Genomic DNA, 19299 nt, shown 5'->3' with positions numbered 1-19299 from the left:
TGTTACAATGCATCTATAAGCTAGTTAAGAGAGATAACCCTGTCCTAACACATACTGTAACACAGAAGAAATACGGTCCACAGTTAGGGATTTCTGTGTAGGTAAATGTCATCACGAGTCCGCCGCCCAGACTGGGCTCTGGAGGGGAGGAGTGCTTCTCCTGTTCTGCCACGAGAACAGCACTGCTCCCCTGGGACTCACCCTGGCTTTTCCCAAGGGTGCTCCATGCACTCAGGTGGCATGGTCCCTTGACCCTTTGTGTGGCAAGCGTTCTGTCTGCGTTCGGCGGTGGTCGTCAGTCTGGGCCCAGTTTGGCGGGACCACGGATCCGTTTCCGCAGGCCCTTCCCACGGATTTGTTCTGCAGGCGTTGTTCCAGTGGGAGATCTCCCGGCGACGCGCCCTGGTCCGATCGTGGTGCGGCCCCTGGTTATTTCACTGCTGCTCTGCTGCATGTTTATTCATTTTCCCGACGCTGGGCATCGGGCTGAAAGAGCGTGGCTGTGTAATCCCGATCTCACTGGAGGTTCTCCTGATTCCTATTATTAGCCTTCAGTAAGTTCTGACTGTGCAGGCCCTGTAGCATGCCAGCTTCATTCACATTCTGCTGTGAATCCGTAAACAAAGTTTTAAGATTAAAAGGCTTTAGCCGGCGTTGTTCTGGCATTTGAGTATCGACTTGCTCTGGATTATTTAACAACACTTGGATCGCTACCAGCGTGGCCTGCCGAGGAGGCGAAGAACCTGCAGATTTAACTCAAGGCTCCGTTTTCCCCTTTCTCCAGCAAGAGGAAGAAGCTGAACTCCAGGGCATGTGAATCATTCATTTAAAGTCTTCTTTGAACAGCTTCTAAAGAGGGGATCTCTTTACAGTTCCGCGATGAAAAATTGCACTGGTTATTGAAATTAATGAAACCATTAAGGCAACAAATTTATCAATAATTCTGTAATAATGATGATATGAAAGCAAGAGCCAGTTCACAATGAACAGCAGTATTACAGTATTACAGTGAGCAGCTTTATTACAGCCTTGTATCCTGATCTTGTTGCGGCTGGGCCGGGTCACTGGGCTGGGAGACCTCAAGGAAAGCCATGTGACTGCTGTGGCACTGGCAGACCAGCAGGTGGCACACTTCCATTCCAGAGCTCCAGCACGATGACAAGGGACACTTGTCATTGACTACTGGTCATTAAAGGGATGTGTGTAAGCCTTCTTAGAGTCGCTCTTTAATTCGACCTCTCACCTCTCCCCCTGATCTACGGTGCAGAGGGGCTGCTGTGTGTCGCCCAGGTGGGCCTGCACTGCAGTGGTGGATGAAGTGGGCCCTCTTTATGCATGCAAAGAACTTTGGGATCCTTAGGGATGACATGCAAATATTTATTAATATTCTTTCCAGCTGTTCAGAGAAGCTGTGGAGTAACAAGTTGAATGTCCAAGGACATCTCGAGTAGGGGGTGCTTTAGAGTTTGAAGTCTCATCAATAAAACAAGCCTCCACACACTGGAAGATAATCTCTTTTTTTAATATATTTTGCCTTTGCTGTGGTTGGCAATCAGGAAATATTTGTCAGTTGGAATTTGTTTTTTTTCTTCAGAAAAGGACAGAAGGACATGAAGCAAACGTTGAAATAAGAAAACACTGGCACACATTTCCCATGTTTTCATCTGTTTTCAACATAATCAACATAATCCAGGTGGTTTTATAAACAGTTCATTCATGCCCATCATCAGGATGTGCAGAGCAATTCAATAGAATATATATATATATAATCCATTTTACAGTTGCCAGTTTAGTATCCTTTGCCTTCGCTAACCTCTTGAAACTGATCAGCTCTCTGTTTGACTCTTATTCACCCGAATCTGGGGCACAGACCGGACTGTTGATACTGGTAATTAAAGCTCCAACTGGCTTGCTGAGTAATGCTTGATAAATTTACGACCATAAACCTCCTACTCGCCTGACACTCACCCCAAGCACAGGGAGGGGTTGAGCGTGGGCAGATTCTAGCCATGGTTGACTCGGCTGTGTGGAGGAGGACAGAGAAGGATTTCTGAGTCCTCTGTATGACACATGACAGTATTTCTGACTTGGCTGTCTCTTGTGTCTGGAGACCAAGGCAACAGCTAAAATAAGCCTCCTGGTTCTGAGAGAAACCCCCTCCCCCATCTCCTCCTGCTTCTCGTTGTTCTGGTTCTGAGCACAGCCCACAGACTGGCAGGCTGACAGGACAGGACAGGTCTGGACTGCTCTGCAGAGTCCGCCTGCTGGACATCGAGAGGGGACATGATAGACATGATCCGCACCATTTTCTTATTAAGGGAGAAGGCCCACTGTCACTGTAGTCATGCTAATCTGACACTAATTGGCTGTTCTAGGTTTAATGAGGCTGTGTGTAAATGCAGTAATTTAGCATAAGCAGGAGAGAGCACCTAGGAAACGATAAGAAGCAGTCACACAAAAAATAAGACAATATACTTCACAGAGCCTTACCTTCGGCCCTACAGTACGTCTGTATTTTCTCTCTATTTTATTGTCCTGAAGTTCCTGAGGTTTGCGATTCCTTGCTCAGTGGAAAAGCAGCGTCAAGGCTCGTTGGACAAGCTGTGCTGCAGCGAGGCTGTGTGCTCTGAGCTGTCCAACACAGTCAGCCAGTGCCTCCCTGCACTCTGCGAAGACCCTCAGAAGAGGAGTTCGGCAGAGGCCATCAAGAAGCCATGGTTTTTATATTGATAACGAGAATGGTACAATATTTTAAAAGGTTAAAAATTACAGGAGAATTTGGTCCACTTTGCTCTTCTGCTGCTAGTGGCTGACTTGAACGTTTCAGGAATGTTCAGCCAGTAGCTCCCTGACTCCTGCTGTTATCTGCATCTTGTTCTCAGAAACCTTGATTTCCGATGGGGATCCCCAGTGCAGATCTTGTTGCACCAAACAACTTAAAGAATCCTGAGCTTTGCAATGCTCTTCCTACTTCTGGGATACTCTCGTTTCCCATCAGTTTCAATGTGAAAGGAAAAGAAGACTCCACAGTTGAAAAGTTGTGTCTGTTTTCTTTTCTTTTTAATATGGAATAAACCTTTACCTTTTCCTTTGCAGCCTTCTGACGCAGCTCCCACCTTGAACATCTTGAAATCAGTTTCAGGATGCCTGCTCCCACGGTGCTGGGATCTCTCTCTGTTCCTGCTGGGATGTGGTGTCACGGTCATGTGCAGGCTGGCCACCAGGGGGCAGTGTGACTTTTAACACTGCTGTCTTTTCTCTGCAGGAAATGGGTCCGTCCGGAGTGCCATCAGTCCCCCTCATGATAGGCTGTGCCATCTCGTGCATGGCTCTCTTCACACTGCTGGCCATCTATGCGGCCTTCTGGAGGTACAGTACGCCCTGCTCTGACGATCACTTAGAGTGACTCAAACCTGCAGTATGGGAGTCCTTATAAAACAGGGATGGGCCAGAATTCAGAAACTTGTGATTCTATTGTGCGTTTTCCTGCAGTTAGGAGTCTGTGCAATTCAATTAATTAATACTGAGTTCTGGAGTTACACTGCACTGTTAGACATTCCCCTACCCTTACAGCTTCAGCTGTCTCCACACCCTTACACAGTAACCCAGTCTCCATCTCTACAGTGCTATGAATTCAATGTGCTGGGTGGAATTGCAGAAGAGCACCACATGCTTCCAGCAGATGCGTAGGGTGCAGCAGAGGTGGGGCTTCCCAGACTAGAACATCTGAGAAAACTGAGAGGAAATGAAACACTGATGAACATAAAACTCTGGTCAGACTTGGTACTGGTTCCCTGAAACGTGTTACACTGACAACTTTCCCCGGCACCCTGTCATTCAGTGGCTCCTTCTCTCTGTTTGCAAACCAGCAGCATCTCCTTTCACAACAGCTGCTTTCCCTGCAGGGTTCCTCGTTTTATCAATATTATCATTTCCATTTTAAAAGGGTGTTCGAAAACGCTTTGTAGACAGGTGGGCTCTTTATCGTCTACTTGGAACACAGCCACCTACTCACACACAGTTCGACAGAGCAGCTCGGTCAGCTGTGCACAGAGAGCAGTTTGCTGTCACTCATCTAGGTGACTGGGAGTCGGAGTCCAAGGACAGGCGCACTGAAAGCCGCCATGACAGAAGACACAAAGAGCAGGGACAGGATCCAGCAGGAACAGCATGAGGACTCACGGCATGCATGGGCATGTTAATATTTGCTGTTTAACAAATGGCTCTGCCACTGAGCTAACACAGAGAATTAGAGTGCAGATCAGGCACAGGAATCAGGAACAGATGGTTCCTCTCACATGACTACTTATTCACTCCAAGTGCTGCTCCCAGCTATGACAGCAGACAGGCCCACTCTTGGGCCAGAGTGGGGACAACCGCCTCAGCACTGGCCGGCAGGAAGCAGATCAGTGGAGTGGGGTCCATGCCCAAGCCCGTCACAGTGTCCTCGCCCACAGCTGTGAGGGAGTCAGTGCTGCTAGTGTTCGATACACTTTAAAGCAATGTTCGACCAGTGTTTGTCTCTCAAGAAGTATGAAAAGCAGCTCTCCTGTATTTACCTATTCAGTGTGAAGACATGTTCAATTACCTTTTTGAGCAACCAGAGTAAGTATTCTGGCGTAATGTACATACAGTAATATACCAACATCTTGCATTGAAGGTCTAAAGTTAATGCTAGATGTTTAATGTCCAGAATTTCAAAAAGTATCCTAGGGCACCTAGAATTACTTTGTTTCTTTCTTATGTGTTCGATCCTCTGGTATGTGCTCAATTTAGCAAAGTTAAACAACAACAAAGCCACCCATTTGTCTTCTGAATCGACTGCTCTGTCAGTTTTGACCTGATGGTGCTGTGTGCTGGGCTCCCTGCAGGTATATAAGGTCAGAGCGATCCATCATCCTCCTTAACTTCTGCCTCTCCATCCTGGCCTCCAACATCCTCATCCTGGTGGGTCAGTCACAGACGCTCAGCAAGGTACGTGCTGGAGCAGGTCCAGATCTGTCCTTTGCCATTCAGAAAAGGGAAGAGTTTCAGGGTCCATCTTAAGGAAACCAATAACAAGACCTGTCTTGGAACAGCCACTGGACAATCTGGTCAGCCCCAGATTTCCAGGCAAGGAGAACCATATTTCTCCCTGGTTCCCTGACACCTGAGAGAATATCTGAAGACAGGACTCCCATTGCACAGTAACTTAATATGCTGCAGGTTCTGCCAGCTGCAGGGTTTATTCATACTTAAGCCAACGGCAGGCTCTGAATATTCCATGCTTGCAGACTTTATAAATATGTATTTGCTTTTTTGCTTCATTAGTATTGTTTTAGCAAGATGCCTGTAGCTGGCAGGACCTGAAGTGTATCGATGTGCTCTGCAGTGAGATCCATGCTGAGAGCCCTGGGCTGAGGGTGGTCAAGGTTCTCCTGACCAAGCTATTGACTATTTCTGCCTCCTGGGTGAAAGGAGGCTCTCAATCAGTAAGATCAGTAAACTTACTTGCAAGCTGTTCGGCCTCTTTTTTCTTCTTAACAGATTTGCTTCAGGGTATTTGTTAGGCACCTGCTGTTGATGTCTTAGCCGAGTGTTATTGATAAGAAATTAGGCCTATAGACATTAATATTTAAACAACACTCACAGTTGGACCAGTAGGATATAGAACAGTCCTAGTTTTGGATTTGTTTTTTTGTTCTATTGAATCCCAGTCATTCCTTTGTAGAAACTAGAATAAGACAGTGTGTGTGAATACTACCAGCCTGATGCATTCATGAAAGACTCTCTAAACATTCCAGCTGGATATCTGTTAATAGAAAGTAGAAATTCTCACTGTGCTAAGAATTGGATGCATTTGGCATTAGAAGCCTTTGCAGTCAGCATACTGAAACTATAACAGAACCATTTACACTTTGACTAGATATTTATCATCCCCAAAAACAATTCAACTTCAGATGTGTGACTTAGGGGAATATAAAATATAGAATTACTTTTAACACACAACAGCACTTCTGTGGCATTGCAATGCTGACACCCATCACAGGCCTCTGCTGTGCCTTGTGGAGGACCTGAGTAACACAGTACCCCAAAGTGAGAACTCTGCACAGCATGGTCGTGGGCTGGAGGGACCATCAGTGTGTGCAAGACAGGAGCTGTCAGGCTACATATAGTGTGAGAGCTAAACCATGTCTGATCAACTCTCTAGCAGTCCGGGGACACATATCTGGGCCAAACCAGTGTGTCTGGCTTGACTGTTTTTCTGACGTTTATAATCCTCGTGCCCCCAGGAGACAGCCATTTTAAAGGCTTCCCTCATGGCTTGTGCACACACAAGGGTCTCTGGTGTCCTGCCACATGTGTTCGTGCTGCATCCTCCAGTCTTTACCTCAGTTAGTTCTCATGATGCTCCCATACTGGCACAGTGCTTTGTTGTGGTTTCCTGCAGTTTGTAGAATGGTTTCCTCTACATAACTGGATTTTGCTAAGCATCACTGTGATCAAACCACAATAAGGGAGACTGATTGGTGGATTGTCTGATGTTTGACAAATTACAGGTTTTGCTTCATAACCAGTAGCATATTGTGTGCATATTTCTGTGCCCTTCCTAAAAGCACATTGTGCGTTAAGTGATTCTCTTGTAAAGTTCAGTGGTGGTAAGGATGGTTTAAACATGGAAAAAAAGCACCTCTACCTCCGTCTATTTTTCTATCTCTGCTTCTCTGCAACTCTCCCTCTGTCCTGCCTGCTCTCTGCTCTGCAGGGCCTGTGCACCATGACTGCTGCCTTTCTGCACTTCTTCTTCCTGTCGTCTTTCTGTTGGGTGCTGACGGAGGCATGGCAGTCTTACCTGGCTGTGATTGGCAAGATCAGGACACGCCTCATTCGCAAGCGCTTTCTGTGCCTGGGCTGGGGTATGGCTTCTCTGACACACTCAGACGCAGCAACCCGTTGCTATCTGTCCTTAAGGTGTCACATAAGTCAGAACATAGAAGAACATTATTTTCTGGCATCATCTCTGTTCTGCAGAGGACTCTGGATATTTAAGTACTTATACAATGAGGAAACTCATTATGATGTAATGTTTGTATACAGTATAATTTATGATGTACAGTAACATTCACACAATAAAATGAGGCACATAATAATGATTCAAATCTAATTGTAGTGTATAATAAGCAGTATTACCATTATTTAATGTGATTCTCATGTGAGAACTAGTGCAGTACGATAATTCATTGTGTGACTGTAGCTGATGCCTTCAGAGGTGGTATGAGCTTCCAGGTTGCAATTGGTTAATATAGTGTAGAAAACATGTCATCTTGTTTGTGGTAAATTTGGATTTTTTAATTTTGTTATTACCTCTTTTTTGTAATTAATTTTTCCTAATTGCATTTAATTTGCAAAGTTAATCAGCATATTGTTAATTACATGAATATTTCAGAGGAAACTCGTTAGCTATACTGAAGTCTAAGTCGTGGTTTTGAAATGAAATCTAATTGATGCAGCTAATCAATATATAATGAAGCAACTTTACATGACAGCAGACACGCATTAGATGGGCTGCGATGCAAGAGAAGTTGTAAATGAGAAGCTGGGTGTGAAATTACAGAGGAGAAACCAGTTTTTAACACATCAGAGCACAGCTGAATGCTGCTTGTGACTGAATAAATAAGTGTAAAGGAGTAAGAGAGGCTCATTTCATGGAAGTACATGAAATGGGAAAACCACTTAAATTAACCCTCTCTATATGATAACTACAGACCGATCTTTCTGACCACTGTTGATTTTAAAATGATTTTTTTTTTTCGGGTGATAAAACCAGCATTAACAGTGAATTAGGTGCTCCGGTGCTAATGGTTTTCCTCCCCTCTGTCCCCCAGGTCTGCCAGCATTAGTGGTAGCTGTGTCTGTGGGCTTCACACGAGCCAGGGGCTATGGAACAGCGAGCTAGTGAGTGTCTTTGATTTGCTAAAGAAGCTGACAAACACAGAGGCCTTTCACATGGACGCAAATGAAAAGTTAATAACTAAATCGGTTTTCAGGAAGAATACTACGTTCTGCAAGCTAAGAATCACCAGTTCTCCTACAAAAATGACTTAATTATTTTGGCTCTCTGGCAGACTACAAGGTTGCAATCAGACCTTGTAATGCTTTATATTTTTAATGGATTTTAGTTGTCTCCTTGTATTTTGTATTGTGTGGGAATTGACAGCATTCTTCCCATTTTACTCTGTCTGTGGAAGAATGTTGTGTTTGTGTTTGTGTTTTGTGAATTTCACTTGGGGGCACCTCAGAGTGATGGACAAGGCAGAATGATGCTGATCACAAAGGGGACCAGGGTTATGCAGCTGTCAGGTCCTGTTTTTTTTAAATGGTCATCGGTTATAATCACACTTAAAAAAGAGCTAAGAGCAAGAATGACATTGGGAAGTATTGTAAAAATAAAAAATCTAAACAGTCATGTCAAGTCAAGTTTGAAACAAAAGGTTTTAGTGACTGTAATGTGATTATAAATTCAAATAATGAATTCTTAGCCATGTAAACAACACTGTTTTTAATTTGTGTCTAAAGTGTCTAGATGCTTGAGCTTCTCTTGATTTCTGTATTTCCCAATGAACTGAGATTCTAGCATTCCTATTGGAAGAGGTTCTGCCACACATGGCAGGTCGATGCTTGAGCACGAGTCCCTGTACCTCCTCAAAGATGCAGCTGTTTGTACTGGAGAGCCGAGCTCCGTCACCCTGTGTTCATGGGCCCCGAGCCCTTAGCCCTCCTGCGCACTCTGCGTGACTGATCCCTGTCTTTCCTCTTCCAGCTGCTGGCTGTCCCTGGAGGGGGGCCTGCTGTATGCATTTGTGGGTCCGGCAGCTGTCATTGTGCTGGTAGGCTCCTCTTTGTGCATCTGGACTGGAAAGCGAATACATCCTGCCAGAAGTGTTTGCCATGATTCTCGGGAATTGTGATTCATAGCTGTGAAATCAAACAGTTTAGAATTATTTCAAAACATTGTGCGTACTGTATATTTACATCCAATATTCTCGGTAATGCTGTTTGTTTTCTTGAAAGGATTTACTGACTATTTTCCATATGTCTGTCTTGTCACATATTTAGAGCTGGAAAGGAGAGCCCCTGAGTATTTATTTTTCATACAGATCCTGACAACTATCAGCCATGCCTATAAAATGATGAGTAAAATCTTAAATTCTCCAGTTTAAAAGCTGGGGCAGTTTAAACTAAACAGCAAGAATCCAATTTACTTTTATAAATAAATCCAATCTTCTCCATGGAGACTAAGTTACACTACATAGCAGAATCCTTCAGTAAGTACGTGCAAAAATGCACTGTAATTAAATAGCAATAAACTTCTGAATAAATGAAATCCTCAGGAACAAACGCATTAAAGAAGCAATTTTAGGATGTGTTATGAGTGGCTGCCAGTGTGAGGTTTGATGGGGGCTGTTTGTTAGTCAGTGTACCTATTGCTATCCAGAAACAGAATGGTACTGTATGTGCAGTCAGGCAGCTGAGACTGAAGCCAAGCTCTGGGCAGAGTAATGCAATTAATGAAAAATAATGAATCCCCTCTCAAAGGCAAATGGCAGAATAACAGCCATTGCTGTTTGTCATCCTGCTGTACTTGACTGGAATGAGAACAGAGTTTTCCTCCACCCTCAGTATGGATGCAGTTGGAAAGATGCTGTTTTTTTACCTCTCTCTCTTGGCAATCCCAGAAGGAGAGAGCTACAGGACATGAAGGAGGAGTGGTCCAGGCAGGCCTGTGGTATTGGCCAGCATGGAGAAGGGCCACTGTACCATCTAGGGTTGTGGGGCTGGAGATGTGGCATAATCACAATCAAACTGAAGGCCTTATTAAAGATGTGTTGACAAAAATACAAGACAGCATACCTTCTCCCTAAGAAAAGACTATGTGCTCCAGGGAAGAAAGGCAGTGGAATATGTGCTGTAGAGAAATGTGTTGTGTCATTTACAAAGAGGCTCTGAATCACTGAATGACATAGTACAGTCATCTTGGGGCATATGACAGTCTCCTTCTTCAAATCAGCTAAAGATGCCCACAGACAGCTTGCATCCCTCAGCCCAGGTCTGCAGCTCTGGGAACTTTTGCAAAAGAGGAGATGTCATGACTTGGAAACCCAGGTTCACGTACTGCACTGTAATCAAGTTGGAGTTCATCTTACAGGAGTGTACTAAAAGTGACTGTTACATGTAGTTCGAATACTGTGCATTGCAGTGCCAAAAAAAGTGGATTAAACTCTCAGAAAAAAGACTGTGACAAACTGCAGGTGACTCAACCTGCCTTTTGTTTAAAGCCTACTGGGTTATTAACATCCCCATTGCTGTATTCCTGGATCCAAAGGGTTTGCTCGTGGAAGTTGCAGTCCCCTGTGTTAACCCTGAATTCACTGTGCACCACCTGAGAGTGACGGCAGCGTCTTTCCCTCTAGGTCAACATGCTGATCGGCATCGTGGTTTTCAACAAGCTGATGTCCAGAGATGGGATTTCAGATAAGTCCAAAAAGCAGCGAGCCGGGTAGGTACAGTGAAGGCACAAGGGAGTGAATTGAAGCCATCACGTCGTTTGTATGCCCGAAGAGTAGCGCACTAGTGAGAATTGAAAAGCAAGGAGGGTTTAAAATATCTAGGGCCAGTCCTGGCCACTGACAAAGCTTCACAGACAGTTTGTTTTAATCTTGGATACATTTCACCATAAGCTCATTCTCATCTGTTGAGATCGTTGCATTTTTGATGCACCACTAAGTAGGTTCTGAGCTATGCTTAGTGTCACAGTAAGTAAGTAAGTCACAGGCACGTACTTACAATATTGCTACCAGGCAGCTGTGACCTTTGAGAATACAGTCTGTTTTTATTGACTCAGATTACAGTCTGCTATGGACAAACTCACTTGATATAATATTAAGAAGCTCGGGATAAAGATGCCTTTTATGACAGATTTATTAATGGAATATTATTGATTGGTTGTTGTGTTTACCTTGGGAGCTGTATAGAAAATAAAATACTCTATTCAGTTCTAATTGTGGCATAATTACTCTTATGTGTGTGCAATAAAGCTCAGATAGGTCCATTTAAGCCACTCAATTGAATAAATGACTCTGTGATTTTCTCTCTGTACTCACACACAGTAAATAATTCTATCATTGTCATTGGCTGAGTTCACTCAGGTCTTAACTAATTTCAATGACTGAATTGATTTTACTCCAGAGTTATATTTAGGTGCAGACTTTTTAAGCAACTCAAGTTTGTTTGTGAGAGGAGGACATTTGCCTTGGTGCTCATGCACTGTCTTTGGACGTTGAGAACATAAAACAACCTCATGAAATGTTAACGCTGGTTCTGTAGTAAGATCATTTTTTCAGCCGGTAGAGATCTGCAGTGCTGTGCCAGCACTCCCCAGTGCCTCTCTCTTCATTTTGACTAGATTGGACACTGCAGCCATATTTTATTGCCTGTTTTATGTCAGTGCACTCTCCTTCAGCAGCATCATTTGGCTTTACACAGGTGTTAAGAAGGAACAAAAAGCTCTCGTAATCAGCATCACTGAGGGATTTCAATTGCCCCCTCCAATTCCACCTGCTTGCAAGCCAGACTGGTGTTTCTGTTCCTGGATATTTGCATCTTTCCGTGCCTACTGTACTGTATATCCATGTGATAACTGTTAGAGGTTTCTTTCACGTCTAATCTAACTGATAGAACCAATGGATTTGGGAGCTGCAAAGTTTAACGATCTGACCTTCAGTTGTGATATAACCATTTCAGATTTATCCCACTTTTCAAATAAACTGGTTCTACAATGATAAAATAACAATATATTTATACATTTAATGGAATTCAGTAAGAAATCTTCTGAAAGCACTTTGTATCTGAAGATGCCATCAGCTGTATCCCTGATATTTGATCTGGAGTCAGTAATAACACTGAGGACAAACCATACAGAGGCGCAGCAATGTGTAATGCAGTATTTTGAGCAGGAGGAGGACACAGGCACTGCACATACTGTACTGTACTTGTCATTGAAAGCATTAAACTCAGCAGCTTCACAGAGTTACATAGAAATTGTCTCACTTATCTGGAGGTTAAGATGTAAACGATAAACAGACAAATCCAGATATTTTTACTAGTCTTGAATTGGACAGCAGAAAATACACAGTGTCAGAACTGTTTCACCACAGGAGGCTTTGTAGCTGCCAGCACCCAGCGGTGTGACTTTCCTTCAGATTCAGGCATTTCTTCAGGACGTTATCAAAAGGCTGTTTCAGAAATAGCTGAATTAACCGGTGCAGCATTCGTTTAAAAAGCTTCTTTTAAGTTTCATCACCTCATCTGCTGGGATCAGATACAGTATATACATATATAATTTTGTGGGCAATTTCTTTAATGAGGTGCTTCCGGAATTTTGACAACAGCTCTTTAAAGCCTTATCTCATCTCATTTTGTCTGTTGATGCAATTTGCACAATTTACAGCTTTTGATGTTCCAAAACCCTCTTGAGACTACAGTAAATGAGGCTGGGTTACCAATCAGTGCAGATATTTTCCTCAGCCTCACTGCAGCACTCCAGTCAGGCTGTTGATTTTATTTTATAAATCATGTTTGGCTTTGAGGACCGGAGTTTAGCTGTGAAGCGTGCCCTAGAGGTTTGCAGAGGTGACCGTCTGCACTCCCATGTCAGCCTTACCTCCTGTTTTCCTGCTCTCTGTGTGCTCCAGTAAGGCAGCTCACTAGCAGAACAGACCTGGCAGACCCCAGTCCCTGAGTAAACCTCTCTGGACCCATCACTTTGCCCACAAGCAACTCGGGATTTCCCAACAACCTGCGAAAGACCAGGAACAGAGCCTCCTCCTGTCTTGTGCTCTTCTCTATTCTTCCTGCTTCCATTTGTTTTTAAATTCCACCCCAGGGCAGAAGGCTGGGGAGGAAAGGGACAGAGATGCCCCAGGTTCTTCCATATTTAGTCATTCTGAAAACTATGAAAAGAAATTTCAGGCCTGCTCTGAAAGTTTGCCCAAACCATTGTCAAACTGTTTTGGACTCGCGTCAGATTTTTAGGTGGAGAAAATGCCTGTGTGAAGCAGCTCAGCTGTTCAGGTGACCTAAATAGTGAAGAGAGACAGATTTATCAGACACTCAGTCCACATTGTAGCGATTTCCACTATTAAACCTCCGTGATCATTTCTCCCCTGTGATCTGCCAGTGATCAAGGTGGGCTGGTTTAACGAAATGTACCCAGTGCACGGATGACTCCAATAAGAGAGCCATGACATAATAAAATGAACAGGCCTGATGCAGAAGTGAATACATCTGTTTACAAGACTAAGAACAAAATAGATGAGGTTCATTGGTGCATTGCTCGCTTGGTATTCTGTACAGAAGACTGGACTGTCTTTAGCTCATTTTAGCTAGGGTCCCTCCTGACATTTTCGAAAATTGTGATCTCTGAAGCTCCTTGAACACTCCCACCATCGAGCTCATGGGCATGTCTATTCTCCACACACGTCCGGCGGCCCTGTCCTGGGTCTGTGCTCCAGGGACGGATTCTTCCCAGCGTGAACTAGGAATGTTACTACTTTGCAGCTCCCTCATTACACATTTCTGCATGAAACTAGAGCTTTGCTCTTCTATTATCGATGTTCTGTGATTGGACTCATGCTCTTCTCTGCTGCTTTGTGCATTGTATTCTCACTGGCTGGGTTTCCTTTAAAAACATTTTCTTTTCTTTCTCATTCTCCCTCCCTGTCCCTTCCTCGGATTGTATTATCGTCCGTCTCGTCTGTGCGTCTGTCTCGGCCCCGCGTGTGTGGTTTTCTTCCTCTCTTCCTCCCTCACTTTCCTTTTCTGTTTGTCCGTGTTTCCTTGTTTTCTGTGTTTGGGCCGCTCTGAAGCCAGGCGAATGAGCCGCGTAGCAGACTGCTTCTCAAATGTTCCAAGTGTGGGGTGATCTCGAGCACAGCTCTGTCCACCTCCACCGCCAGCAGTGCCATGTTAGTCCCATTCCATCTCCTCTCTCTCTGTACCGTAAGAAACAGCCTCCTCTTCAAAGAGCCGGGCTGGCACTCTCTCTTCCTGCAGACAACAGCTCAGGCTCGGAGCTCGTGTTGATTCTTCATTTCGGATTTTCAGATTAGCTGGCACGGCTGTGTCTCCGGTGTGCCGGGTCAATGAACAAAGAATTGAAAGACCGTGCACAAAAAAAAGACCCAGTTGCATGTGGAGCTACAGTACGTGTCCTACTACTACCGCGGTTTCTGCTGCTTCTGCTGATGCATCATTGCGTGGTGTAAAGCTTTCATATTTACAGCACAGCCCAGCGTTTTTTCAGAAGAGGCTTGACCATTCTTCAGCAAAACAAAGATTGCACAGCAGCAGAAAGTGCAGTACTGAAATAATCTGCGGATTGAACATGAACGTGTGCCAGTCGTGACACAGAAAATACTCTACCTTTTGCCGTCATGCCACCTTAATCAACGTCACAATGTGTCCGCGAGTCGGCCGCAGTTCTGTGGTTTGCTCAGCTGAGTGGTTCTGCAGAAAGAGAAGCTCGTTTGATCTTTAAAGAGAAAAGAACCAGACGGGCTCTCTGCGGCCCCTGTGGCTTCTTTTGCACCTCGAAGTACCAGCCACCTCCATGGCTACTCTCACACCCCCCGGCACGCAACTTTTCCGCAATGCTCCCATTCTGGCCTGCCCCCCGAGCTGAGAGCCGTGTGCTCGCTGGGCCCGGCCGCGGGGAATCGCTCAGGAGCCGGGCGCTTCTTAAGAATCTGCCTATCGGCCTGTTCCATTAACACTATGGACTGGGTCTCCTGCTCAGCAAGCTGTTCCCATTGTAAAGTGGTATTTAGTCATCTGTTGTCTAGTGCAGGTTTTCCGAGTTGTGATATTGCTGTAGTTTATTGCAGTTTCCTCTGAGGACACCCTATCTAAGCATAGAGTTATGAAGGATTTAGAACTAAAGGTTGTGCGTACTCTGTGAGCTCTGCTCTGTGAGAGTGATCTAAGCTCTCAGGCTGGATGCCTGAAATAATAGCTCTAAAATGTGCTGCGTTAATAGATAAAAAATCATTTTTAAGTGTTTTCTATGTCCTGTAGGATGTTTTGAATATTCAATTCAATTTCACAGTAAGGTTGCCCCAAGGCGCTTAATAGAGTTGCAGCCATTGAATGCTGTTGCTTTTCCTAGTTTTTGATTCCTAGTTGTTCCCAGATCCTGACATGAACTGTGCTGGAGGTGTCCAGTCCATGTGCTAATGAAGCTGTTATTCCAATTAGTCCAAGTCTGGGAATTATCCGCATGCATCACTGTCACAGTGGAATAACGCAGAGGTGTTACACACAGGAATGTGGAAGAAGAACCCTTTACCGGAGCTGGGAAAATATTCCTCACTCAAGCAGCGTTTATCAGCACAGAGCTGAGCAATCCGACGCTCATTAACAGAAGGTTCAGGTTACACCTAACTCATTAGTTATTTATCCACAATGCCAGCTTGAATGCTACACAGAAAGGCTTTGTGACTGTGACACCAGCACAGTGAAACCAATGTACACGTTTGGATTTGGGCTTTTGGAGAAGGAGAAGAAGCTGGGGGAGACAGATATTCCAAAATTTGAATTTTAGATAGAATTAGATTTACTTTCCTTTTTTTTTACTCCCAGTTTGTTACCTTGTGTTGGTACCACGTGATGGTTAAGCCACACCCTAGGAGCGAGCTGTAGGGGAGTTTTCTGCCACAAATTTATACAGTCTTGTTAGAAAGAAAGAACTCATTATTATCCTCAGTCTCTGCTGGATTCAGAATGCGTTCCTGGCTTTTTCTTGCCTAATTAACTACAGGAGCCAGGGAGAGTCCCAGTCCAATCTAACAATGTGAAAGAATCTCCTATCATTGTCAAATTCTCAATTGCATACCTATGTTTATTTTTCCAGCTTCAGTAGAATCTCTCTTCAGCACAACCTGCTGCTTCAACCTGTCTTTGTCCTGTGTTTGTGCAGTAAACAGGTGCTGTTGTGTGCGAGTGTGTGTGAGTGCTTTACAGAGGGTGTGACGTCGCCTAGCTCAGCGGCTCCCTCTGCCTGTAAAGGGCTGAAGTGCGGTCTGGTGTCCCGGCAGGGCGTCGCTCTGGAGCTCATGCGTAGTGCTCCCCCTGCTGGCTCTCACCTGGATGTCCGCGGTTCTGGCCATGACGGACCGGCGCTCCATCCTCTTCCAGGTGCTCTTTGCCGTCTTCGATTCTGTCCAGGGCTGCGTCATCATCACTGTTCACTGCGCGCTGCGCCGAGAGGTGAGAGGCTGCCCGACGGTCTGCATGCACAGGACGGGGAGGCGGCCCGGCCCACGTGCTTGCTGTGGTTCTCGCCTGCGTTCCCTGTCAGACTTGTTGTTTCCTCTCCTGCCTGCTCCTTTGTGGTTGGGTTGCATTGTGAGGGCGGGTTTGCAGAATCAGGCTGGCGTCTGCCTGGTGCGCTACTGGTCTCCTGCGCACCTCGTGGAAGCACTTTCATCTCAGAATGGTTGCACATGAGAGCCGGCCCATCCCGTCCCGTCCCGACCCGACCCCCAGACACTAAAAGCAAAGCAGAACATAGAACAATACACAGTAGTTCAGACTGAATATGTTTAATAATAATTCTTTTAGAAGACTTTCTAAATATGTACCATGTGGTGCAAGCACAGTATAGTGGGAAACATGCTGAGAGCAATTCCTGAGGGGGCGTGTCTACAGAGGCTTTTTGCTGCATTCAAAGAGGAGGAATGAATAGGAGTCAAGCTAAGGGAGACAGGCGTCCATTTCAGGTTATAATGTTAATACAACATTACTTTGAAAATGATAAGGCATTGGTTAAGGAAATTTGAATGTGAAAGCGGTTAATTAATGCTGTGAGACACAGAGCTTTGCCATAGACTGTGTGAAAGATCAAGAACATTGCTGCTCAGGGTGAAGAGATAATACCCCAGGACTCACATGGCAAAGCAAACTGAATGCACAGAGCGAGCTTGCAAACTGGGAACTTCCCATGGCAGACAGTCGTAAGGTCAGGAATATGTTTAGCAAAACATTTAGTTTAGTGGGAAATATTTCAACATTGCACATGCCTCTAAAATTCAAGGCTTTAGCCTGGAGTATTCTCTTTCACTTTAATAATCTCTTTAATAATGCCAGAGACTCCTGCAAACTCTTAGATATTAAAGTTGTTTCGTGAGGGAAGCTCAGCTTGCAACCCTGAGACAGACTTTGGAGACCCGAAGTCATGATGAAAAGCAGTTGAATTTCTGGGGCAGGTTTCTAATCTGGGGTTGACCTGAAGGTATCATCATGAGGCTCGTCGACAGCCCTACAACAGAGGGCGGAAGTGGATATTTGATTTCTTTTAATTAAAGCGGTGAGGTTGCAAACATAAATACAACATTAAAAAGCAAGGCTGGCGCTTGCTGGGTAGTCACGAAATTAAAAAAGGACCAAATCCAGCAGGACGTGCCGAGTTGGAAAAATGACACGCAAACAGAAGAAGGAGGTGCTTTACTCCAGAGTTTAAACTCATTTTGCCGTGTTATTAAAAACAGATATTGCTGTCTGTGACTAGAGGCTTAAGCTGACAGTATCGCACTGCGGCTGAGCCAAGTGTACAGGGTGCGAGCCTGGCTTATCCACTGTTATTCTCTCACGTGTGCACGCCGTCTCCTCAGCCGGGAGCAGCAGCCGGCCTGCTCTCAACGCAGAGACGCACCCCGCACTGACAGAGATCAGGGGGGACCCCAGTATCCAGAGACCACTGCTGAAAGCTGGGGCTCCCACCTGCTCCTTTAGCTGTGTGCTGGGGAGTCCAGCACTTGCGTGTCCAGCCTGCAGGTGCAGTTGGCGGTTCTGAATTTACCTGCCACAGTTCTCGAGCAGACTGGGTTCATGTGTGTCTAGTTTCTTGTCATTACGGCAGTGGACTCCCCTGCCGGTGGGTTTTATTGACTCTGAATGGCGAGAGAAGGCTGGGCTCAGTGCACTGTGCTGTGCTGTGCTGTGCAGGTCCAGGATGTCGTGCGGTGCAGAATGGGGATCTGTAAAGGAGACGACAGTGAAAACTCCCCGGACTCCTGCAAGAACGGCCAGGTGCAGATCATGGTGAATAACATGCCATCATTTTCCTTTCCTTCATTTTCTCTTCTTTTAGTCTCTTCCCCTCATTGATACTTTCCTCTCCTTCATCTCATTCTCTGCACATCTTCCTTCTCATTCTCTGCATGATTGTGTTTCCTGCAAAGGAACAAGAAGAGGTTGATTCTGCGCTCAAACGTAAGATGAAAAAGCCCAGTGTTACAGCTGCAGAGCCTCCCTTTGCAGCCCACTCACTATCACAGCACCCATCACCCACCTCGCACCCGTGTCCTGTATTTTCTGCTTTCAGGGAGTACTGTGCAGCAGCTTTCTGCTCCAGTGCACCTTCTCCCAGGCTCTCATGCACATTGCTGATGGTGTCTTTTGTGCATGAATTGACACTCATGTGTTTTTTGTAAAGAGCCTTTCTGTCAGACTTTGGATCTGATTAAAGCAAAGCAGGGACTCACCTCTTGAAGCCAGATTCCAGAGCCGGTATCGGTACTGGAGGAAACAGATAGCAGCACTTTCACCTTGCAGCTGGAGAGGGAAAGGGTCCTTTGTCCTCTTCTGCCAGCGAGGAGCAAGGTTCTGGTTGTTTTGGCACGTCCCAGGCACAACAAGCAGTTCCAGTGTCCTAACCAGCAGAATTAGAAAGGCTGAGTGGGTTGATGCACCTGGGTCTGCATGGAAGGAGTCAGAAATGGATTTTAAAAGCTTTTTGATTCCTGCTTTTCCAGCATGCTAAAAAAAATTGAAATTGAATTGAAATCAAATACTTCACAAAAATAGTATCATGTGAATCTATTTTTTTTCTGTTTTTGAGATAATTCAACTGCTATTTGACAGTGGAAATATTAGTATGTATGTTTAGTCTCAGAATGACCTAAGATGTTTAAGAAAGAGTTGGAACTACTCAGGAAGTGTGAAGTCATTCTTGAGGGCTGAAATGTTAAACCTACAGAGTTAGCTATGGTGGACAACTACAGTGTTGTCTGTAGCTAGGTACAGTGTTGTACAAAGTACAAACAGAATTATTATATTAGCAGCACCCACTCCCCTAGTGTCTGTGATGAAACAGCGCCCCCTCAGGGGTAAAATGGGATGCTTAGCTGTCTGCTTACTTGAGAAAACTTTTGGCCTTGTAGCTTCGCCCTGTGTGTCCTCAGCTCTGCCAATTACTGCTCCACT

At 45.0% G+C, this 19299-nt stretch overlaps 1 protein-coding gene across 1 annotated transcript in view; it reads left to right on the top strand.

The window, feature by feature from the left end:
• Nucleotides 1-19299, top strand: part of adgrb2 (adhesion G protein-coupled receptor B2) — a 79122-nt gene that overhangs the window by 44247 nt on the left and 15576 nt on the right. The window contains exons 13-21 of the mRNA XM_088931768.1: nucleotides 3266-3369; nucleotides 4872-4974; nucleotides 6746-6896; nucleotides 7866-7935; nucleotides 8801-8867; nucleotides 10452-10537; nucleotides 13905-14003; nucleotides 16131-16302; nucleotides 18040-18135. Coding sequence (XP_088787894.1) covers nucleotides 3266-3369; nucleotides 4872-4974; nucleotides 6746-6896; nucleotides 7866-7935; nucleotides 8801-8867; nucleotides 10452-10537; nucleotides 13905-14003; nucleotides 16131-16302; nucleotides 18040-18135 — 948 coding nt within the window. The remainder of the gene's footprint in view (nucleotides 1-3265; nucleotides 3370-4871; nucleotides 4975-6745; nucleotides 6897-7865; nucleotides 7936-8800; nucleotides 8868-10451; nucleotides 10538-13904; nucleotides 14004-16130; nucleotides 16303-18039; nucleotides 18136-19299) is intronic.

This window comes from Atractosteus spatula, chromosome 14 (assembly GCF_055471065.1).
Source record: "Atractosteus spatula isolate fAtrSpa1 chromosome 14, fAtrSpa1.hap1, whole genome shotgun sequence".
Lineage (NCBI taxonomy): Eukaryota > Metazoa > Chordata > Actinopteri > Semionotiformes > Lepisosteidae > Atractosteus > Atractosteus spatula.
The sequence above is the reverse complement of the archived record's forward strand: the minus strand, read 5'-3'. Positions and strand labels throughout refer to the sequence as shown.